General features: G+C 44.8%; 1 protein-coding gene across 1 annotated transcript in view; it reads left to right on the forward strand.

Annotated features, from left to right (window-relative positions):
* Nucleotides 1-25,291, forward strand: part of F13A1 (coagulation factor XIII A chain) — a 185,187-nt gene that overhangs the window by 41,683 nt on the left and 118,213 nt on the right. Inside the window, exon 4 of the mRNA XM_051855142.2 lies at nt 16,629-16,880. Coding sequence (XP_051711102.1) covers nt 16,629-16,880 — 252 coding nt within the window. The remainder of the gene's footprint in view (nt 1-16,628; nt 16,881-25,291) is intronic.

A 25,291-nucleotide genomic window follows, 5' to 3' on the forward strand; every position in this document is an offset into this window, starting at 1 on the left:
TTTGCCTCATTTCCCTGAGATTTATTGAGTACCTTGGCCTTCTGGGGATGATCAGTCACCCCCGTGTCAATGATTTGTGAAGTTGCCACTCGCATTTCGATTACCGCGGCCTCTGGGGTCTGCCTGCATTATTACACAATGGGTCGAGAAACTCACTAATGTTCTGACGCTTCCCAGTGAGTCCTGTAGTCTCTGAGATCTGATGTTCCAAAGAGGACATACGTGCACGTCCATGGTCAGAGACAGTGTTGTATGGTGCAGCTCTTTAGTGAAAACATTTATAAAGGTTCATTTATGTATTTGAAAGTAGAGTGAGAGAGAGAGAGTGGGAGGAGATAGAGAGAAATCTTCCATTCTCGGCCTCACTCGCATAAATGACCTCCACAGTCAGAGCTGAACCAGGCTGCAGCCAGGAGCCGGGAACTCGATCTGTGTCTCCCACGCGGGTGGCAGGGACTCAAATATTCTAACCATCCTCTGCTGCCTCCCAGGTGCATCTGCAGGGAGCTGGATCAAAAGCAGAGTAGCCAGGACTCAAACCAGCACTCCGGACACAAACTTTTGAAGAACTGATGTAGGTATCTGAAACAGAGAAAGCCTAATAGGTTGCCTATTTTAATCAACTTAGAGACTATATCACTTATGGATTTTACAAAATGACCTTGAAGATGTGGATATACAGGATAACTGTACAAACAGCAGATACATACATTATTTTGTGTCCTCCAAAGGTTTTTTAAATTTTCAAACAAATTCTATTTTACAAAAAATTTATGGGAACATTGCAAAGAACTTCTGTTTTCATAACCAGCAGAGTGGCTAATGAAACCATCATTGATTTCTGATGAGCAAAGACATTCTCCTGTGTAATCATTGAAATTGGGAATTTCACATTGAAACTGTATGACCATCTAACCTCGAGAACTCATTTGAGATTCACCAATTGTCCCAATAATGTCCCTTACAGCAAGTGGATCTAGTCCCAGGTCACATGATGCATTTGATTGTCGTGTCTCATCTTTGATTTTCATGATTTGACACTTATTTTCAATGATTTATTTATTTATTTGAGAAGCAGAGTTACAGAGAGAGACAGACAGACACACATAAAAAAGAGAAATGGAGAGAGAGAGGGAAGGAGGGAGAGAGAGAGAGAGAGAGAATCTCATCTGCTGGTTCACTCCCCAAATGGCTGCAATGGCCAGGACTGGGCCAGGCCAAATCCAGGAATCCAGGCACTTCATCCAGGTCTCTTATGTGGCTGACGGGGGCCCGAATACTTGGGCCATCTTCCACTGCTTTCCCAGGCACATTAGCAAGGAGCTGGATTGCTAGTGGAGCAGCCAGGACTCAAACCAACAGCCGTATGGGATGCCAGCGTTGCAGACAGTGGTTTAACCCACTAGGCCATAGCACCAGCCCCAATCTGACACTTTTGAGGATTTCAAGGCAGTAATTTTGTAGACTCTCCCTCAGTTGTGGTTTGTCCAGTGATTCCTAAGTCGCAAGTCTTTCCTGGGAGTACCACAGAAGTGGTGCTGTGCTCTCAGGGCGTCTGTCTTAGTCCGTTTTCTGTTGCTATAAAAGGGTGTCTAAGACTGGGCAAATAGTAAGGACAAGAGGTCTCTTTGGCAGATGATTCTGTATGCTGAGAAGTTCAAGATCAGATGGCTGTACCTGATGAGATATTCTGCAGAGTCCTGAGGCAGGGCAAAGCATCACTTGGCAGGACTGCCTGTTAGCCCATTAATCCACCAATCCATGAATGGATTAGCCTGCTCACGAGGGTAGACCTCCCATAACCCAGTCACCTCTTAGGCTCCATGAGATCCCACATTGAGGATTAAATGTCAATGTGCATTCTGGTGGGGGGCGTTCCAACCATAACAGCATCCTACCTGGTTGCATGTAATTTTATATAGATCTAATTACTGATGTCAACTGTCATCAGCCAATTAAGGTGTTGTCATAGGTTGGGAACCCCAGGAAATAGACTTTGAAATTAGCATGCAAGAAGGTGGTTAGGGAGTGATCTTGGGAGCAGAATTGGGTGGAGGGGGAAGTCAGACTGAAATGCTTTCCCAGCAAAGGCCCCAGGTGATCCCAAGGAGCTGAGGAGTTGGGACAGCTCTTCAGAGTTCTCCAAGATGGGGGCTGGCGGACCGGGCTTTGCACTCCTGTATTGATCAGTCACTGGACGTGAGGTACCCTGAGAAGGGGGTGTGACCGGGGGGAGGCAGTTTGCTGCAGCTAAGAAAGGATGGCTGTCTGTGGACTCTTGTCTGCTGCCACACTCAGCAGCTCGGGGTCGATCATTTGTCATTTCTGAGGGGCCCCCAGGAAGCATCGCCTACGGAGGCATCTGCTGGGAGTGCCCAGTGCAGAACTACTCTCTGTTCTCATTGCAGGCAATAAGCACTCCGCAGGAAAGGACATTAGGATAGCAAGATTGATGGATATTAGTACAAATTCCTGATTTTCTCTTCTAATGAAATGAGTTGCCTAAGTCTGTTTTACTGTTAATTAAATTCCTATTTAAACAGTGCTGGATCCTGTGAGTTAGAAACAGCTTCACCTGGCTTCAGGGTCCATACCTCCTTATTTCTAGGCACAAGATATCCCAGAATCTTTCCTATTTTCCAAGTTTCAGCCCTGAAACAGCCCTTTCTCCAGGGCACTCTGCCTTCTGTTAACAGAGGTGGCATTTAGAAACCAAGACCTGAGTCCTCGGGGTGCTCCCTACTACTTGACCTCCTCGGAGGATTTGCTGGTCTAACCCAGGTTTGCTTCCCTGACTACTGCTTTTGCCACGTTTTGCCTGTGGTGGCCCCCGGCCTAGGCCCTCCCTTGCCTAACATTGTTCATCCTTGAAGCTTCTCATAGTTCAAACCTGGGGAGAAGTGAGTGAGTGCCCAGGGCTCATGGTAATTTCAACTCACCCTTCACAATGTGCCAACAGTGTGCTTTTGCTAGTTTCCTACTGCTGTTATAATAAATGTTCACAGTCATAGGTTCCAAACAACACGACTTTATTGTTTTGACACAAGAGTTTGATGCTGTATAACAGGGTGATACTCTCTCACTCAGGCTCCTCATATCTGGTCCCTACCTTCGAAGAGGTGTCAGTGTAGTTCAGCTCCTAACTCTTCCCTGATCTCACTGAGTCTGGGGGCCGAAAGGGTCTTGGAAGAAAGCAGAGTCCATGGAATGAGACATGAATGAGAGAAATGTCTTCCCCTTCCAAATTTTATACAATGAATTGAATTCTGCGGTGCCAGTGTATTCCTTTAAGATGTCAGTGCATTGTTTCTATGAAGTATAGATGAGGAGGTGAGAGGAAACCCAAGTAGTCTTCTCAGACATTAAAATCTTAGCACAGATGGCTTTATTAGCTTTTGCCATTGGCTGTTAGCTAAAGCTAGTCACCCTAGAATGAGTTAACAAATGGCTGTTTCTATTGGGTGCAGTGAGATGTTAAGGGCCAGATGTTGTCACAGAAGGTTGAGCCCCAAAGTGGGGATTCTTCAGTCTCTCGGTGGACAGTGAGAAACTCCAGGGTACAAGCTCAAAGTGCTTGAAATTTAAGATTATATGGCGGGTGTTTTAGACAAATTTCCCACGTTGTGCCATTTTCCAAAGAGCTGGACTTGTGTATCATTCATGGAAGCCCGAATTATACCCACTCATCCCACTAACAAAGATGTACTCGTCCATGAGCTTTACTGAAAGATGACTTTGGACAATTCAGTGGGAAAGAAGTAGCCAGAAGAAACAGGGGAAGACTGGAGAGATATTAAGAACAATTCTGTTCTTCCAAGAGACGTGGCTAAACCGGTCTCCTCGGGTCTCACTTAGGTTGCCCTTTCTTTACATCCTTGGGTTTTGGCTGCATTCATGGTCTCTTGGGTGGCTCATCCATGTGGCTTGCAAAAGCCAGTGTTGGGTACAGTTAGGGTGATTTTACATGTGAGCAATGATCAACCCACAAAACAGCACTGAGCATCTACAATAAGCAAATAAACACCCGCACTTAAACATACACATGAACAAATAAAATGCAAATGGGTGTGTCTTTTTCTTTACCCATCCTTCAAGTTCCATATTTGTTGTTACACCATTAATAAAGTCATTATTTTAAAAATTTATTTATTTATTTGAAAATCAGAGCCACAGAGAGAGAAAGAGACAGACATAGATAGGTCTTCCATCCACTGGTTCATTCCCCAAGCTGTTGTGACAGCCAGGACTGAGGCCAAAGCCAGGAGCCAGGAGCTTCATTCAGGTCTCCCGTGTGGGTGTCAGGGGCCCAGACTCTTGAACTACCTTCAGCTGCTTTTCCCAGGCCACTAACAGGGAGCTGGATTGGAAGTGGAGCAATCGGGACACGAACTGGCGCCTGTATGGGATGCCAACATTGCAGGTGGTGGCTTTATCAGCCATGCCACAGCATCGGTGCAGTGCAGTCATTCTTGACCTCCCCAAAAGTCTACTGCTCTCAGTCTGTTACTCTTTTATAGCAGTAGTATTCTGATGTGAATTACAACCTGACTTTGGATATTTGATTTAAATCCATTAAGCACATCAAATATATCACGTATATCTCAGATTACCCACCATCCTGCCACCTTCAGATTAAGTAGTATTGCTCTGTTCATGGCAAGCACTGGAAATATCTGCTTAAATAAATGTTTACTGAGCATGTATCCTGAATACCTACTTGTAGATTAATAACAGGCACCCTGCATTTTCTCTGTAGAATTTTACTATGTTGATTTTTGCTCTATCAATTATTGGTTTAAATCTCTGGCAAGGCATGCTCATTTAACACTTGCTGTTGTATATTATATTCATATATATACTGCATTGTGAAGACAGACAAATATTTTCTTAGAATCACCAGTGATTTGTTCTTCTTCCCATTATTATTGCTATTGAATTATTAACAAGCATTGACTCTGAGTGAAAATGTCATCAGTTGGTTTGTTTTTCTTGGAAGACAATCAGCTAACCTCTTGATCTTCTCCTTGCTGACTGATGACCCTTTAAGTCAGCTGCCATGATTTTAACTAAATGAGTTTTCCTCATAAGACCCAGAAGCCTCATTCTGCTCACATGATGGATGGAATACAAACAAAGGGAGCTTTGGCTCCGCAGAATTGCCATTTGCTGGGGGAGATTCAGTTCTTGGAAGGGGGATGCTTCATGGCACGCTTCCTGGACTGAGAACATAGCAGAGGTGGACCCCAAGGCTTCTCGCTGCAATGGGTCTGGCCAGTGATCTTCATGTCCCGTCCAAAGTATATTTCATCTCCCTCTCAAGTTCTTCTCCACCCCTTGGGCATCTGCAGCCAGTGTGAGGGAGGCAGAAACCCAAGAAATATGGAAATATCCTTTGTTCCAAGAGTTGCGTGACAAGTTGGAGCAAGATGGGCCAAAAAGCTAAGCGTGCAATTTGGTTTATAATCATGAAATCCGCCAAACTGCAATCAGTTAGAGATTGTGACACCGAAGTGCTGTTGCCTCCCTCCCATCCCAACCCCAGAAGAGTTTAACCTCCCCAGATTGGAAGAGCAACAGCATCACATTGGAACTCAGGCCAGGGAAGCACGGGAGAGTGCCCCAGAAGCATCCTGACAGCAATGAACACTGGACTGGTGGCCATATTTCCTATTCTATTTTCCCTGAGCTCGTTTCTTTATTTCCAATGTCTGTTTTCCTCCCAGCTGTGAAAAAAAAAATTCTGATTTTAGAAAATACACAGATTTCATATGGTAGTATAACAAATGTAAGCAAACCACAATTTCCCACGGATATCACCATTTAGATATTATCTCTAGACGATAGCATTTCTCCTTTGTTGACAACGTTTTCATTACCAACAAAGGGAGAAGAGCATCGGAGGTCAAGAGATCCCCCTATCATAGCCATCTTAATTGTTTCTTTGCCGTCTTCACATAGCAGCCAAAGTGATGTTTTAAGTGCGTTTAAGACCAAATCTCTTTGCTGCTGGTGTATTTTCCCACAGTTTGAAATCCAAAGATCAGAGAACAAGGCCTGCTTGTTCTCCCCTTTCTTGTGACGTCTCCTGCTGGACTTCCCTCTGCTCTGTGGCCCTGGGCCCTCTTGAGCTCGCCAATGACTTCCTGCCCAAGGACTTTTGCACCTGCAGCAACATTCCTCTCCCACCAGCGTTCCCACATCTCATTTCTCTCTCTTTTTTTTTTTTTTTTTTTACAGTCAGAGTGGACAGTGAGAGAGAGAGAGAGAGAGAGAGGGAAAGGTCTTCCTTTGCCATTGGTTCACCCTCCAATGGCCGCAGCGCCTATCCGAAGGCAGGAGCCAGGAGCCAGGTGCTTCTCCTGGTCTCCTATGGGGTGCAGGGCCCAAGCACTTGGGCCATCCTCCACTGCACTCCCTGGCCACAGCAGAGAGCTGGCCTGGAAGAGGGGCAACCGGGACAGAATCCGGCGCCCCGACCGGGACTAGAACCCGGTGTGCCGGCGTGGCTAGGTGGAGGATTAGCCTAGTGAGCTGCGGTGCCGGCTCCCACATCTCATTTCTTCACCCTTCTCAAGTCTCTGCTCACATATCCTGCTCTGGCCAAATTAACGCTCCCGCTCCCCGTCACTCTCTGACCCATTAAGCTGCTCTATTCATTTTTCATAGCCCTTATCTCCATTTGACACAGCAGCTATTGATTTGTTCATTGCCTGTCACCAGACTACAGACTCCAGGAACCTCACCCGTGTCGGCACTGCTGTTCTCAGTGCCTGCAGTGAGCGGCTGGCACGTCGGTGGTGCTCCATAAGTGAACGGATGGCTGAATGAATCCTTGGGGAGGCATGCCACATTGGCAGATAGCTACCTTCTCCACTGCTCAGGTGGTCCTGCCCAGAAAGCAAAGCAAAAGGTCTGCTGGGATTTTATCCCACGTCCTTTTCTGCTCTGTGGCACTGCAACTCCGCTGGGCCAGAATCTCCTCTCACATCCAGATTACTGTGCTGGCCAGCCACCCACAATGCATTTCTGTTTGTGGATGTATTTATTTATTTATTGACAGAGAGAGAGAGAGAGGAGGAGAAGGAGAAAGAGAGATCTTCCATTTGCTGTTTCACTCTCTAAATGGCTACAGTGACCTGGGCTGGACCAGGCCAAAGCCCAGAGCCAGGAGCTTCTTCTGGGTGTCACACATGGGTGCAGGAGCCCAAGTACTTGGGCCATCCTCTGCTGCTTTCCCAGGCACATTAGCTGGGAGCTGGATTGAAAGTGGAGCAAGGCCAGCACCGCGGCTGACTAAGCTAATCCTCTGCCTTGCGGCACCGGCACACCGGGTTCTAGTCCCCGTCGGGGTGCTGGATTCTGTCCCGGTTGCCCCTCTTCCAGGCCAGTTCTCTGCTGTGGCCAGGGAGTGCAGTGGAGGATGGCCCAAGTGCTTGGGCCCTGCACCCCATGGGAGGCCAGGAGAAGCACCTGGCTCCTGGCTTCGGATCGGTGCAGCTCACTGGCCGTAGCGACCATTTGGAGGGTGAACCAAAGGAAGGAAGACCTTTCTCTCTGTCTCTCTCTCTCACTGTCTAACTCTGCCTGTCCAAAAAAAACACCTCTGTCTCCTCCCTCAAGAAACTTCCGTCCACTTCCCCAGTTTGCAGGTGGGTTTCTTCCTTTGGGAAATAGACACACACGCATGTGCACACGTACACACATCACACACACACATCACACACACACACACACACAAAGGTTCTTCAAAAAGCTCATGGAAATACATATCATAAAAAACTAAGTATGGATTTCAAAATATTTTTCATGCAAAGAAGCACCCTTTAGTGCCATTTTCCATGAACTTTTTGAAGCTCCTCTCTATCGTCTCTCGAGAGGAAGGTGTGAAACAGAAAGGGCAGAGGCCGTAAATGAGCTGCTTTGCTTCGGAACGTTTGCGTTTCTCTCCTCTTAATTATTATCCCCCATGATTCCTGGACCTTTTTGGTTCTTTCTTTCAGGTGGCAGCATTTTATTTTTATATCTGCCAACACAAGGTCTCTAAACATTACACAGAGACCTGTCCCACACTGGTCACACGCACTCTCGCTGCCTCCCAAGACTGTTGATAGAGCGAAGTTTGCTTCTCTGTACGAGGTGGCCGTCTCCAGGCCCACCTCATGCATCACGCTGTCACCACAGTGCTTCCGGGGCCCGTTTGGAAATAGATGGATTATTCTGAACATGAAAGGTGTGTCTTGGGACAAACACATGAATCAAATGGAAAAATGAATTCACATCATGAAATTTACCTTCCTGGATGGAGACGTGCGATGTTCCTCTGCTCCGTACAGAGGGTCCCTTTATATGCACACACTGTTGAAGGGAGCCTGCAGTTAGGGGGAGTTGGAGCTCAGCTTAAAATGAGTGTACTTGTGCACACAGTGGAAAAACACCCTCTGAGGGAAACATCCTAGAATCAGAAGTTTTATGTCTTGTAAGAAGTCCTTGGCATGGACCACTGGCTAGCTCCAGGCATCTCTTCTAGAGTTTCTGAAGCCTCTGTGATGCCTTAATGGGCTGACATTTGCAAAGAGCTCAGTGTGGTCCCATTGCTGTCCATTGGGCACCTACCTGGCACTGTAACAATTGCGGGGCCTATACCGACATGTAAGATAGTGTCTTTGTTTTAATAAGAGAAATAGGCATTTAAGTGACTGACTAAGGAGAAAAAGTTTTGCTTCTGCTTTTCTGGCTATTCATTAGATTCACGCAGCCCAAAGTTCTCCTAGTACTAAGTACAGCATATAAAGAGAACAGATTATGGCAACTTGACTTAGACAACGTGACCAAGAGAGGAGAGATGTGGGATGGTCTCAGTTACCAGTAATCAACAGGTGTGTCTTCTCAGTCATTGGTACTCAGGTTCTCTGTGTGAGAGAAGTAGAGTCTGGAAAGTTCTATAGCAACAATGTTCAGCCATACTGACCCTACCATGTGCCAATAGATGACCTTCCTGGACTCTCTGAGATCAAATCATCGCCTGGCACATTGTGTTTTCAATGTAAAAATGTTCCAAAGCCATCAATTGAACCAAAGAAATGATTGTTTTAAAGGCAATGCATTCCTTTACCGAGAACTGTCGGTTCAGTTTTGCACGCAACAGAATCTCATGTCTGTTAAATGAATGGTTAAACGTGAAGTTTCCCCAAGGTCACATAGGGCTAAACCTGAGCTGCAGACAGATTTCTGTTGTCTACCTTGTGAGTAATACTAATTGGTGTGAAGCCCAAGCCCATCTGAAGTCAAAAGAGAAGCATCTTCATGGAATGGAGTATTTGCAGCCCGTCCCTCCTAGTGCCAGGCTGGGCTGATGAAAGTGGGCGTAGCTTTCCATACCACGCCTAAGGAGAGCACCCTTGCTAAAGTGGCAATGGCCCAAGTGGAATTTACCCTAAAGATAGCCATTACGTGGCCTCAAAAACAATTTACAAATTAAAGCAAGCATTTACATGAAGAGCAGGTGTTAATTTTTAGACCACTTGGGAAGCTGGTCCCAACTTTAGGTAAGTGTGAAAGGGCGCAGTCTATAATGCTCGCATTTTTTCTTGTTGAATAGTCCATTTTCAAAGACCGCATCATTAAAACCCAAAATTGAGATATTACATGTCTTATTTCCATATTTCTTGTGCTCACTTCTTTTCCACAAGGGCTGCACAATTTGTGGATTTTTGAAGAGGTTATCTAAGCATGATATGAGGGGTCTTCAAAATGTTGATGGAAAACACGTTATGAAAAAGCTAAAAATTGAGTTTTTAAATGCACCAAAAGAATTTCATCTTTTTTAATATTTATTTTTATTTGAAAGTCAGAATTACATAATGAGAGGGCGTGAGGGAGAGAGGGAGGCAGGGAGGGGGAGAGAGAGAGATCTTTCCATTGGTCCATTCCTGTGGTGGGTGATGGTCGAAGCCATGAGCCTAGAACGCCATCCAGGTCTTCCATATGAGTGGCAGGGACCCAAACACTTGGGCCATCTTCTGCTGCTTTTCCTAGGCCATTAGCAGAGAGCAGGATCAGAAGTTGAGCAGCTGGGACTCGAACTGGTGCTCACATGGGATGCCGGCATTGCAAGGGGCAGTTTTACCAGCTGTGCCACAGCACTGGCCCCAGAAAGTAATCTTTTAATTCCATTTGCCATCAATTTTTTGAGGTACCCTTGGGTACTGGCAGTGATGATGGGCACACCACCACCTGTGTCTGCCTTGCTTCCCATTCAGCTCTGGCCTGGGAGTGCTGACGGGCAGTCAGGGGTTTTGGTGGGCGAGTGTTCTGGGTGTAGCCTGACTGTGGCCTCTAAAACATGCTAACTCCTGAGGGTGAGAAGGGCTACTTAGTGAAATGAATTACTACTCTGTCAAAACGTCCTCACCCACATTCAATCATGGAAAATTCTTCCCCAGTGCTGTCACTGCAATCATGACATTCAAAATGAAACACAGAATAACAGAGCAGCCGACAAGACCTGGAGGTACCGTTGACATGGCAGGTCTTACTCTCTCCATGCAATGAACAGCAGAGGGTCTGCACATCCGGGCTCCTTCTCCTCCCCCTGGAAGGCACCCAGTCACTACCCGCTCCTGACTGGCCGCCACCTGCTGGTCTAGAGCCAGGCGTCCCCGCTCTATCAGCAGGGCTCCTTGTCTTTCTCCCTCTGCCCCTCCATGACTGCCTTCCCTTAAGACCTAATCCTTTGGGTTTCCCAGATGTTACTCTCTTGGCTTCCTTCACCTTCCTTAATCCCTTCCGACAACCTCCACCTTATGCCATGGAGGCAGCAGAGGCACGGCAAGAAGAGGCTTCCTGATGCTAGGACCATGATCTAAGCCACGTCCTCACCTCTGCCCAGTTATGCGATACCACGTGTGTGACACCCACGCTGAGCCCCAGCTTCCCACCTGGGAAAACGCCCTCTGAGTGTTTTTGTAAGGATCTCGGGAGACAGAGTTGTGTTTCTGTCACTTTATTTCAATCTCTATCTCCATGAACCGCCTTGGCAACTCTGAACAGCTTGTAGGGTCTTAAGATTGAACATTTCAGCTATGAATACTGACATCAATAAAAGGTTACAACCAATTTCCTAGGTTTTTGGTATCCTTGGAGACTGTGTGAAATTTAACTAGCAGACTTTAAAGAAATTAAATATTGACTTAATAATAGTACAGGTGTTCGCTATTAATTGGTAACATATTCTTTGGAAGGGAAAACTTAGTGATGATATTTTTTTTCCAAGGCCCAAGTTTCAGACATTATCTATAATAAATCACCCCTTAAATAAATAAAATGTAATATCCTCCGTGGCAGAGGTTCGTAAGCATATTTTAAGGTCCATATAGTAAATATTTTAGGCATTTGCAGAACATACATTCTGTGTCACAAGCTACTGAACTCTGTGTTATAGCACAATCACACACAAATGAATGAACATAACTGTGCTCTAATAAAACTGTATTTGCACACACACACAGCAAGCTACATTTGCTCCCACAGCTTCAGTTTGTTGACCTCTGCTCTAAAGGATGCATGAAAATTACAGTGTTCATGACTGATTCAGAAAATCAGCAGCTATGTTTGCATGAGTGGCAGATTTCGGGTGATTCTTCCATGATAGTTCAGGAACTGCTAAGGTTATTTTCAATAAAGATAAATTATATCATTGCTTTTTTGACCTGTGCAGGTCCTCCTAACAGAAAACCTATAACCCAATATTTGAGTTTAAACACAGATTTGGGTTCAACAGCTTTGTGAGCGATTGGTGAGTGCATCCTGGTTTTCCAGGGCTGGAAAAGAGAAAGGACTGCTTAGAGGAATCAGAAGCCTACAGCAAGGGAGAAAGAGCAACAGCCTACACTTACTGACCTGCCCCTCCCGTCCCATCAGGAACTATGACCAGTGCTGTCTCCCTTTTGCAGAATAAAGGAGCTTTAACTTGGCAGGGCATAAGTGCTTGCCCAAGACCACACAGTAGGGTCAGAGCCAGCTGAACTGCATTCTCCTGGCTCCAACCGAAACAGCCACCTTTCCCTGGAACACGCATCTTTCTTCAGGTGCAGAACCATAGGCAAGGAAAAAAAATCCCCTCTTCCTCTTCCTCCTCCCTTGGCTTTCTAGTAGCTGTTATGTTTAAAACACGAGCAACAAATGCCTCTCGATCCAGCTTCTACTGTGTTCTGGGCCTACAGCTAAAATGGAATAAAATCTGTTTTCATTCCACTTCCAGAACTAAACTGCAAAGAGTCAAGGAAATGGAAGTTCAGACAATTAAACCACTTAGTACGACAGTTAATCATGGAGTTCTCACCAACTCCAAAGCAGTTTCAACCCCAATAACTCTCCTAGAGATTACTGCTTAGATTCCCAGGCTCTCCTGCCAAACCGGGTCCAGAGGTGAACTCCACTAGTTACCAGCTGCATCACTGTGCTTCATGACTCTGTCTCAGTTTTTTTATTTGTCAAAAATCCTTCTCATGATTTGTTGTATGGGGTAATAGAACATAATAAATACTATAAGTAATCCTTTTTTTCTGAGAAATAAAGCCCTGTGAGCATAGGAATTATTATTTACTTTTTTGCTCACTCTTGCATCCCTAGCACTTAGAATGATGTCTAACACTTAGTAGGAAATATTGTTACATGAATGAAAAATGTTCAGAGAAATTAAGATCTTTAGATTAGGTTCTGATTAGTTTCAAAGCCAATGTAAATACACTTGGCTGTTTTTTTTTTTTTTCACTATCTGTGTATCACATTGATTTGGCACGTAAAATTTAATGTGAGTATCTGAAGTCAGAATTTGAAGGGAGATACAGTTTGAACATCTATAATCTGAAATCCAAAATTCAAAACACTCCAAAATCCGAAATTTTGAGCATTGGTATGGTGCCAAAAACACCAAGCCACTTTATTGAGCAAAATTTTTAACATGCATAAAATTGGGGCCAGTATTCTGGCATTGTGGATAAAGCCACTACTGGCCGATTCTGGAATTCCATATGGGCACCAGTTCATGAGCTCATGTCTCAGTTGCTCCACTTCCAGTCCAGCTCCCTGCTAATGGCCTGGGAAAAGAAGCAGAGGATGGTCCAAGTGTTTATGCCCCTGTTACCCATACGGGAAACCTGGAGGAAGCTCCTGGCTCCTGGCTTTGGCCTGGCCTAGCCCTGGCCATTGTGGCCATCTGTAGATGGAAGATCTCTCTCACTTTTTTTTTTTTTGGACAGGCAGAGTAGACAGTAAGAGAGAGAGACAAAGAGAAAGGTTTTCCTTTTGCCGTTGGTTCACCCCCCAATGGCTGCCATGGCTGGCGTGCTGCGGCTGGTGCATCGCACTGATCCAAAGCCAGGAGCCAGGTGCTTCTCCTGGTCTCCCTTGCGGGTTCAGGGCCCAAGCACTTGGGCCATCTTCCACTGCACTTCCAGGCCATAGCAGAGAGCTGGCCTGGAAGAGGAGCAACCAGGACAGAATCCGGCGCCCCCGACCAGGACTAGAACCAGGGGTGCCGGCACCACAGGCAGAGGATTAGCCTATTGAGCCACAGTGCCAGCCTCTCTCTCTCTTTCTGTCTCTCCCTCTCTCTCTGCAACTCTTTCAACTTAATAATTAAAATCTTTTTAAAAATAAAATGTTGTATAAAATTAACTTCATATTATATAATAAAGTACATGTGAAACATACATTTTGTGCTTAGGTGTGGGCTCCATCTCCCAAGATATCTCATTATGTACACACAAATATCTCAAAATCCAAAAGCAGTCTGAAATCCAAAACTCTTTTGGTCTCCAGCATTTCAGATAAGGAAGACTCAATCTGTATTGAAAACTCTTGATGGTCTTGATTCTTTTGATGTTTTCAACAAAAGTGGAAGTGAGTACAAGGCTGCAGCTGAGATTTGAGAACATAGAAGGTACACAGATTACTTTCGGGTACACTCTCCTAGCTCTTTGCTATTCCTAGTGCTACCTGCTTACATAATTAATTTTAAACTTCCTTGCAACCCTTATTTAAAAAAAAAAGTCTACAACAGGCATTATCACACAGATTTTTCTCTTTTAAAATTTATTTCTACTGATGGACTGGTTCTGTAGCATAGTGGGCTGGGCCTCTACCTGTGGCACCGGCATCCCATATGGGCACTGGTTTTAGTCTTGGCTGCTCCTCTTCTGGTCCAGCTCTCTGCTCTGGCCTGGGTTGGGGGGGGGCTGCACCCACATGGGAAACTCAGATGAAGTTCCTTGCTGCTGGCTTGGGATCAACTCAGCTCCGATCATTGCAGCCATTTCTCTCTGTCTCTTCCTTTCTCTGTGTATAACTCTACCTCTCAAGTAAATAAATAACATCTTTAAAAAATTTATTTCTATTGAACTTGTATCTTTTTAAAATACTGCACATTCCAAAACGAAATCAGTATTTAGTAGTGACAACTACTAGGAGTCCTATAGGAAGAGAATTATGGGTTTCATCTATCTAAGATCAGACCTCAACAGTGATGGGGACTGCTGGGAGCAGCAAGGCTCCTGGAGAATGGAAACCTTGTTCTAGAGTCTGAGCAAGAATTAGGAACAGGAAAGGGGCAGAGAGGTGCCTTTGGAACCAACACGCTCTTGCAGGTGGATTTATGTGAGGGCTCCTCGGAGGCTGAACACTACTTAGACACTGAAATGTCTTGGCAGAAAATCATTTTTAAGGCTTCATGAGATTGATGAGTATATCACACATTCACTCTGAGTGGTGATTAACTAATGCCTGTAACACATAGAAAACACTGGGCTTTAGTCTTTCTCCCTGGTGGCCACTGTACACGTATGTTCATGAAGATGAAGCACAGATTCACACAGCAGCAACTTGTGCAAGCACCTCCGTAGAATGATCTGTCTCTGACAATATGCTTACCCAGCAGTCTGTTAGAGACCTCAGGATTTAGAGTAGCTCAGATGTTGGATTATTTGTTTCCTTTAATGTGGAATCCTCTCCATGGCTTATCTGAAACAATTGTTAAGTTTTGCTTTGGAAGGTTCTTTTTCTCACAATCAATATCAAGTTCTTTTGCAAACTTGCCTGATTTGTATACTTCAAGTTAAGGAGCGTGAGTCTATTACAATTTGGAGAAGTTGGTAAATGAAAGGTTGAACCAAACTGTGGGCTAAAAACATTAAAGGATGTTGTGAGGTTGACTTTCTCTTCATAACTCAGGAATCCATCGATAAAATTCAGTTGAAGATTATTAAATAAGAATTTTGTCCAAAATAGCAGCAATTTTTTTAAAAAGATTTATCTTGATATGGCTACTACGTGTTGAGTACCCCTTATCTGAAATGCTGGGGAACAGAGTGCTTCAGATTTTAAAGCATTTCAGATTTTTGGATTTGGGATGGTTAATCTTTACATCAAGTATAATGGAAGCTGGAAATACGGTAAAAGGCCCCAATGCTTAATTTTCTACTAAAATAGCAGCTAAGTGTTTTAAGGATCCATTATGTATAAGAAATTATGTGCAGACTATCTTGCTTGTATTATTTTATTTCACTTTCTGTGAGATGAATAGTTATTATCATCTACATTTAGTAAAGAGAGGGAAGTAAATTTGGATTCATAAACATCTGGTAATTTGTTAGAGGTTGCAAGATTACAGGTAGCAGAGCCAAGATTCAAACCTAGTTCATTTTCCACTGGATTGTGATGTAGCCTAACTTACTAGTGGGATTGGCAAAAACACATGTTTAGGTTGAATATCGAGATGGTTACATATGGAAAATCTGTAAGCATAATCATGTTACAGGTAATATCACAACAAATAAGGAAATTATATTCAGAATAAACCAAAGCTTTATAGTCCTAAAAACACTGTTGTGTGCAAATGTTACTTCAACCTGATCAAATAATTTAACTTTTTAGAGGATAGAATTTTATAAGCTACTATAAAATAGTAGTTTGCATCCAAATCCACATTGCTGTATTTGATTGAATTCATTGTTCAATCAACTGCTATGGTTTCTCCCCTCCAAAACCCTTGTTGAAATTTAATCCCTCTTATGAGATATCAAAAGGGTAGAAGCTTAATTCAACTACAGGATGTAGAGGTGGGGTCTTTGGGGAACCAGACAAGGTCCTCAGGATGGAGTCCCCACTATTGAGAACTGGTGGCTTCACAAGAAGAGAGAAGGAGAGCAAAGTGGGTACACATGCATACTCCCTGTCTCTTGCCACATGATGTCTTGCATCATCCTGGGACTCTTCCCTCAAGAAGACCATCAACAGATGTGACCTTTCAAGCTTGGACCAGGACCAGGAGCCAAAATAAACCTTTTAAATTAATTTATCCAGCCTGAAGTTATTAAGACATCAACCAACAAAAATCTGTGGATTTTATTTTAGTATTCCTTTTTTTTCTATAGACACGATAAAAGCGAGTTTCAAAGAAGTTCAGAAAATTGACTATTATGCAGTTAGTTGGCAACAGAAATGAAGCTCAATTCCAAATTTTATGATGCCAAGTCTAATGGACTATTTCTCCCATTCAGCAACAAGGTTACAGAGTGAGAATTCACATGTTTGTGAAATCCACTCAACACTGCTTCTTCTTTCTTCTGTAGGTCGCTACCCTCAAGAAAACAAGGGAACCTACATCCCAGTGCCGGTGGTCCCAGAGCTGCAGAGTGGAAAGTGGGGGGCCAAGGTCATCATGAATGAGGACAAGTCTGTCCGGCTGTCCATCCAGTCTTCGCCCGAATGCATTGTGGGGAAATTCCGCATGTATGTTGCCGTGTGGACCCCCTATGGCATACTCCGAACTCGCCGAAACCCAGATACAGACACGTACATTCTCTTCAACCCTTGGTGTGAAGGTAAGGGAGCAAGCACTGAGTCTTCTCATAAGAAGAAATCTGTGTATTTCCAGTGCTTCTCTTTTTGGAGGGGTAGTAGGATTATTCTAGAAGACATATCCCCTTCCTACATGCACTCCTTTTTTATAATCGAAAGAGAGAACACACAAAGTTTGTCATCACTATATGTTAGGATACAACTTATATATGTGAAGCTAATGCTTGTATACCTTTATCCCAGGAACTAATGGAAGTTTGCCTAAAATTGCCCAGTTAGTTAGTTGTGGAGCTATGTATTGATGGTATAGTCTTTGTATGCTACTGCTCTGTAGACAAAATGGACTTACTAAACTTGACTTTCAAAACTGTTAGAATCCATGCCTCTGAAACAGAAAAAGTCAACTCTGTGCTTAGTGAAACTAACTTCTCTGACTCCCTAGTTCAAGAACAGAAAATGTAAAGGATTTCGCAGACTTATTTATATGCATAGTGGATGTATATTTCATAAATCATAAGCCTGGATGTGCAAACAAGTAACTGCAATTCAATTAATACAATTTGACCTCTAATGCTAATGCCTTCCTTTTAGTCTGCTATACAGCTTAATCTACTTACATTCAAATAAACTCAGCCAGGCTTAATGATGTCTCTGTCAATTCAGTTTATTCACTTACACTCTGGGTTTCTCCCCTTCCCCGTTCTTTCCCTATGACCTCCTGGTGCTCCCATAGTTGGTATGGGACTGATGGTGATAACTGATGTGGAAGGGTTGATTTTTTGTCTTTGGAAATTAGACAATGAAACACATAAAAGCTGAGATAGAGGCATAGACCTTTTTAAAATATTTATCCTTTTATTTATTTATTTTTAAAGATTTATTTATTTATTTGAGAGAGAGAGAGAGAGAGGTCCACCCATCCTCTGTTTCACTCTTCAAATGGCTGCAACAGCCAGGGCTGGGCCAGGCTGAAGCCAGGAGCCAGGAACTCCATCTGGGTTTCCCATATGGGTGGAGGAGGCCAAAACATTTGGGCATCTTGTGCTGACCTCCAAGGCACATTAGTAGGAAGCTGGATTGGAAGCTGAGCAGCTGGGACCTGAACTGGTGTTCCATTATGGGATGCCAGTGTCAGAAGCAGCAGCTTAACCCACTGTGTCACAGCACAGGCCCTGAGACAGAGACTTTTCATCTCATCCTATCCAATATGCACCCTTTCATAATATCCTCCCCAAATGAGTCTTTATCATGGCTAATTTTGAATGACTTTTGTTTGGGACAGCTGCCTATAGATACAGATGGATCTGAACTGCCAAAACTAAATCCAGACCTTTTCTTTGAGTTACGTGTTCTAACAATGTTGGTATGTTGGTAGATAGTACCAACGTGATACTGTACTCTGCCCACTTATCCTTGTCATCTTGTGTCCAACACAACTGTCTACGACACAGATGTCCAAGACTGGTGGTAACTGGATATGATAATTAGGCCATGTGTATTTCAAAGGCAAACTCTGGGCCGGCGCCGCTGCTCAATAGGCTAATCCTCCACCTGGGTTCTAGTCCCGGTCGGGGTGCCAGATTCTGTCCCGGTCGCTCCTCTTCCAGGCCAGCTCTCTGCTGTGGCCCGGGAGTGCAGTGGAGGATGGCCCAAGTGCTTGGGCCCTGCACCCCATGGGAGACCAGGAGAAGTACCTGGCTCCTGGCTTCGGATCAGCGCGGTGCACCAGCCGCAGTGCACTGGCCGCGGCGGCCATTGGAGGGTGAACCAATGGCAAAGGAAGACCTTTCTCTCTGTCTCTCTCTCTCTCACTGTCCACTCTGCCTGTCAAAGGCAAACTCTTATTTATGGTAATCTCATTGGCCAGAGTTGAGGCATTATATTTTGTGACTGGCTGATGGGATGCTACTTACAGAGATAGAAGAGACTGAGGAAAGCGGAGGTATAGAGAAAAATTAAGGTTTTGAATATGGTAAGTTGGAGCTACCTGTAGATATCTAAGCAGAAGTGACCAGTGTGCATGTGAATCTAGATAGCAGAACCAGATATGTAAATTTGGGAATTATCTGCACCAGGCAGAAAATATAGATAATAGAGGAAATAGGATATAAGACCAAACCCTCAGAACACAGCATTTAGGAGTTTGGTAGAAAAGGAACTAGCAGTCCAGCTCTCTGCTGTGGCCCGGGAAGGCAGTGGAGGATGGCCCAAGTGCTTGGGCCCCTGCATCTGCATAGGAGACCAGGAGGAAGCACCTGACCCCTGGCTCTGGATCGGCACAGCGCCGGCTGCTGCGGCCATTTGGGGGGTGAACCAACAGAAGATCTTTCTCTCCGTCTGTCTCTCTCTCACTGTCTATAACTCAACCTGTCAAATAAAATAAATAAATAAATAAATTTCACTTTAAAAAAAGAAAAGGAACTGGCAAAGGAGACTGAGGTGGGAGAGTCTGTAAGAGATGGTTTATTTTAAGAAAATTGTATTTTTAAAAATCCATACTCATAAAATAAATAAACCAGGAGTTTGATATTGATTTTCTTTACATTACAAAAAGAAAATCACAGGCTTCATATAACTATCCAGCACTCTAGGGTATTTAAAGAATGATATGGCTCGCCCACACTTCAGTTTGTTCATAGCTTTGCTGGCTTATACCATCTGTGGACAATGGGACACATGTACACATGCATTTCGATTTATGTGGCCATTCCTCTTGAAATGAAAAGGGTTAGTCATGTCAGCTGACATACTGATTTGAAAGGAGGCCATTCAGGAGGTGGACAGTCCGATAACTTTCTTTTAATTGCTGTCTAGGTCTTTGGTTGGATCCACAGTTAGCAGCTTCCAGATCCACTGTTCAGAAAGAGTTGCCAAGATCTAGAGATTGCATTGGCCCCGCCCTGGGAACTGCATTACAATAGAGGGACCTCCTCTAGGTATTTCTGTGCCAAGGAAGGAGTAGAAGAAGGCGAGACTCAGACCAAGGAGAACAGTTGGGAGGTTGTGGGCCAGGACAAAGATGGTGGCAGATGGGCCACAGGAAACGAGAAGGGGGCAAATGAGAGATGTCTCTTGTCTTTGGAGGAGAGGATGCAGGGGATTGAAAATGGGAGGTAAAGAAGACATCAAGAATCACTGTCATCGAGTCTGTGATTGCAGAGTGGACTGAAATTGTGCTTTTGCAAAAATTAAAGAAAAAAAAAGAATGGAAGAAAGGAGGGAGGTTGTGGGAGAGAGGGAGAGAGAAAGAGGGAAATATGGTTATCTTCTTAGAATTGTGCGCGTGAAATCTGTTCTCTTTCTATTAATATTAATTTAAAAAAAGACTAACTCTTTAAGTGTGGATCAGAAGTGGAGCAGCCAGGACTTGAACTAGTTCTCAGTAGGGTGCTACAAGCAGAGACTGACCTCGCTGCACCACAACGCTGCCTGAGAAATTTTTAAAGATGGAAGAGAGTGGGTGTGATTTTATGACGATGGAGATGAACCAAGAGAAGGAAAGTTTACTGCCCAAAGAGAGAGCAGTAGTTCACAGCCTTGGCTTCTCACTGCGATCACCCAGGAGCTTTTATAAGCCGCTGATGTCTCAGTGCCCCACTCAGACCTTCTGGTATCACTCACCCCACTCAGACCTTCTGGTATGACTGGGCTGGGGGCGGCTTGGCTGCAAGGCTTTGGAGAAGCTCCTCAGAGAACTCTTAAAGCCACGGGTGAGAAGTCCTGGCCTTGCGAGGAAAGCCCTGTAATGCTGGGGGTCGAGGGACGAGGCGGAGGGTTGATGACAGGTGCGACTGTTCACTCTCCACTGGGGGCGGAGGGCAGTGGAAGATGGTTAAAGATTTTCTAGATTCAGTGGAAGGAGGACAAGGCTGCTGCTATTGGGTGGTTCTTTCTTCTCGGCCAAGGGTAACTCCGAGTCAGATGTAGAGAACAAGGAGGAAGTGTGGGAAGCAGGGACGAAGGTGTGAGAGAGCCGTAGAGGAAGGCGAGGTGAGCTTCTCCGGAGAGCCTGGCAGGTGGAGTCTCCCTGCTGTCCAGCTCCCAGGGAAAAGCTGCTACAAGGCCCTTGACCTCTTGGCCTGCGGAAGCCCAAACGTTCTGCAGATCCTGGGAGATTTCTGTCCTTTTGCCAATGCCCCCTCTAAGAAGTCCGATTTCCCCATATTGATCACTGTGCCACCCCCGTAAGACATGCAACCCCTCCTCCTTAATGTCAACGCAGACAGCAACCACAGAAAGAGTCGCGCAAAGCACCTGTGAGTGTTTGGAACTTACTTAGTTGCGGTCTGGGTGCCCAAGTGGAAAAGTGACAAAGCAGACAAGGCAGATTCTCAGGAGTTGCTTAGAGAGCCGGGAGAGCCAGATTATGGAAACACCACACTGCAGGTGAGCTGTGAACGGCAATGGTTGAAAGTTACAGCAGCGGCCGGCGCCGCGGCTCACTAGGCTAATCCTCCATCTTGCAGCACTGGCACACTGGGTTCTAGTCCCGGTCGGTGCGCCGGATTCTGTCCTGGCTGCCCCTCTTCCAGGCCAGCTCTCTGCTGTGGCCCGGGAGTGCAGTGGAGGATGGCCCAAGTGCTTGGGCCCTGCACCCCACGGGAGACCAGGAGAAACACCTGGCTCCTGCCATCGGATCAGCGCGGTGCGCCGGCCACAGCGCACCGGCCGTGGCGGCCATTGGAGGGTGAACCAACAGCAAAGGAAGACCTTTCTCTCTGTCTCTCTCTCTCACTGCCCACTCTGCCTGTCAAAAAAATTTAAAAAAAGAAAGTTACACCATCACACACAGCATGTATTTATTTTTTAAAGATTTATTTATTTATTTGAAAGGCAGAATTACAGAGAAGCAGAGATAGAGAAAGAGAGACAGAGAGAGAATCTTGCATCCACTTGTTCACTCCCCAAATGACCACAATGGCAGGAGCGGGGCCGATCTGAAGCCAGGAGCCTGGAGCTTCCTCTGGGTCTCCCACACAGGTGCAGGGGTCCAAGTGTCCATCCTGTACTGCTTTCCCAGACTATCGCAGAGCGCTGGATCGGAAGTGGAGCAGCTGGGACTCAAACCGCTGCCCAAGCCGGATGCCGGCACTGCAGCTTTACCAGCTATGCCACAGCCCCTACAAAGTGGCTTTACTGGCTATACCAGCGCCTATGCAGCATTTATTGATGGAAGATGTTTTCACTGTGTTCTTGGGGGTTCTTCAGACTGTTTTGCGTTCATAGCCAATTTATCCTCCTTAATCACTAAATCATTAATGGGGATCGATAGCAATACCACACCAGGGAGGCCAGGAGAGGATGTGGGGAGAATTATTGCTTGGGTTTTAAGTGACTAGGGCTACCCAGGCTTTAGGTCCATCCCATGAAGGAGCCCTTCTCTGGAGTGCTGGAGACAGAACGGTGCCCACAAAGGCAGCAGAAGCGAGTTGGGCATTTGTTATGAATTCATCTTGTTTTTGTACCCAGTCAGGAGTTCTGAATTACTGAGTGTATTTCACTATTCAGATTTAGAACATTCTGGTTTGGTAGTCTAGCATTAGTGCCAGACAGTGGGTTCTGAGAGACGTGGATTTCTGAGGCCTGTGCCTAGCACACCGGATGGTATTTAGTTGTTACATCAGCTTGGGCACTGATTATTTCCACAAGGTCTGCTCTCAATATCTTGATCCCTCCCTACACTGCCCATGATGGAATCTTCCAGACCTCAGTCAGCCTCTCTCCCTGGCATCTAGCACTGTGCCCGGCATGGTCTTGATGTTAAATAAATGTTTGCCATGTTGATTTAACAATTCTAACTAAATACCTATAGGCTCACATCACCTTATCATGTCACGTAAGCTGTCTATGTGAATGTGGGCCTCCCCGCCTTGGGAAACATCAACAGTGTATATGGAGTGTGGGAGGGCGTGTGTTTGTGGGAGATGCGTGTGTGTAGGTGTCTCATCTGACGCCAAATCAGTATCTGACATCTCTACCTTTTGTATTCAATGTAATTTTTCATGTTTCTTTCAAAGAAATTTATTTAAATCAATATAAAGGAATCTACTTATAATATCTTGGATAGTTTTAACGGAGAGTAAACAGACATGATCAGTTTGTATTTTGTTGTAAAATGCATCCTTAGGCGACTTGCTCTGAAATTATGTATGATGTTTAGGATCCTCCTCTGCACGCTGAACTAATTCGCCAAGACTGGGATTTTCAGGGGGCGGGGATCAACACCCCCTCCTCCTGGAGGCCTTGACCAGGATTCATACCCTCTGACTACAGCCATGCACCCATCAGTCCACAAATATTGACAGTGTGTCTCCCTCCTCCGTGCTGTGACAACATAATTACCCATGCACAGTACAACAGCATTATTTATTCATTCACCAATACTCAGAGTCAGTGGGGAATTAGGCACTGGGGATATGGCAAGGGAAAAAAAACCAGATCCCATCTTTGCCTTCATTGAGCTGCTGGCAAGGATTTTGTAAAGCAGCTACTGATAAAAAATGAGCTACAGTAGTAAAAAGTACTAAAATAAGTCAGGGCACATCCAGAACTTAAAATAGGAGCCTCTGACGCCATTAGGGCATGTGAAGAGATCAGTCAGGGGTTTATCTTAATACCTGCTTTGGCCCTTAGAATACTGCTTGCATACAATAGTAATCAAATAGTTGGATAATTGAATTTTCAGGAAAGTTCAATAAAGCTTATGTGAAATTTAAAGCAGTTATTTATTCAGGCCTTCCGTTTAATAAAATGGTTTCAGTTACCCATAGTCAACCATGTTCTAAATATTAAATGGAAAATTTCAGAAATAAATAATTTCTTAGTTATCCTGAGTAGCAAGATGAAATCTTGCACCATCCAACTCCATCCTGCCCAGGGCGTAAATAATCCCTGTGTCCAGCATATCCACATTGTACCTCCTACCCACCTGTTAGTCACTTAGTACCGTCATGGTTGCATTAACTCATGGCATTGCAATGCTTATGTTCAAGTAACATGTGCTTTACTCAGTAATGGCCCCAAAGTCTCAGAGTAACGATGCAAAGGAGGCCCTAGGGCGTAACACCTGCAGGAGCAGATGAGCTTTGGGTCTATGTGCAAAGCCTTTGGGCATCTGGGAGAAAACACGGTATTGACAGAGTTCAGTGCTGTCCCACCTTCAGGCATCCACTAGGATCTTTGGCCATAGCCCCTGCAGATTCTGTCCCGTGTCTGAATCCCTTGAAGGCTACTTCTTCCTTTGGATACCAATTGAGGATGATTGGGTGTGCAGCTGTGATGAGAAGCGATCCCAGTGAGCTCGGAGTAAACATTCTCTTCAATGGCAGAGAGGCGACCCAAGCATCAAAGTCCAAAGCTGTTTACAAGGAATTTCTAAAAGGAGTAGAGTTGGCGGCAACTAACGCATCATCACATCCATCTACCAATGCATGTGATTTATGATCCTTCTATGTGGAGCGTTTTATATTCTTCCAAAAACACATCTCCCTTGTGCAACCCTTTCCTTATCTCATTTGGCCTTACACCATGCCTGGCAAAGAGCAAGTGATCAATAATTGTTTGCTGAGCTGAATTGGTAACCATTGCTGTGAGCGTCAGGGAGTAGATTCTTCGGCTCATATTTCAAGAAAGAAAACAGGTTCTGTGATGTCGTATAAATATCTCACAGTCATAGTGAAAACTAGGGCACAAAGTCAGGCTAAAATTTAGGTATCCTGACCATCAAATTCTTTTATTTGCAAACAAAAGCCACTGGTCTACAGCCTTGTGTGTAGCAAGAGAAACAAGAAGTAGATGGGCAGCGGAGAAGCTTCTATGATGATCTATCAGAGTTAGAAAGCTCTACCCTTAAAAATAAGTAAGTAAGTAAATAAATAAATAAATAAATAAAGCAAGCCAGGTTGGTAGCAATAAGATCAAAGGAAAATTTTCTGTGGAAAAAAAACTGAAGGCTGACAACACAGGGCCAGGCTCCCCTGGAGGATAATGTACTAAGTAAAGAAGCTCTGACATTTTCTTTGTAGAATTGCTTCATGAATAATAGTCTAGCCTCTGAAGATATCTGAACCAAAAGTACAAGAAAAAGTCCTTAACCAGCAAAACTGGTAAATTAGCACAAATCAAATAAACTTTCCAAGCCAGTATGCACCATAGTATAACACTACGTGTTTGCAAGGACTGTCCATGGGTCCAACAGTTGAGAACGCACTTGCCTGTGTTTCACAGACGCATGAGTAGGTATAAGACAAGGCTCGGGGTGGCTATATTAAACCCTTTTAATGGCTTTGGAATGTTCCAGAATAAAAAGCAGACACCGGAAATGCCATTCCTTAATATGTGCCCGTGTTTCACAACCCTCACAGACAGGGAGTTATCCTAACCTGCCAACAGCACGCACTGTCTGCTGGAGGATGCCGCCCCTTCTGATTTACTT

This window comes from Oryctolagus cuniculus, chromosome 5 (genome assembly GCF_964237555.1).
Source record: "Oryctolagus cuniculus chromosome 5, mOryCun1.1, whole genome shotgun sequence".
Taxonomy (NCBI): Eukaryota; Metazoa; Chordata; class Mammalia; order Lagomorpha; family Leporidae; genus Oryctolagus; species Oryctolagus cuniculus.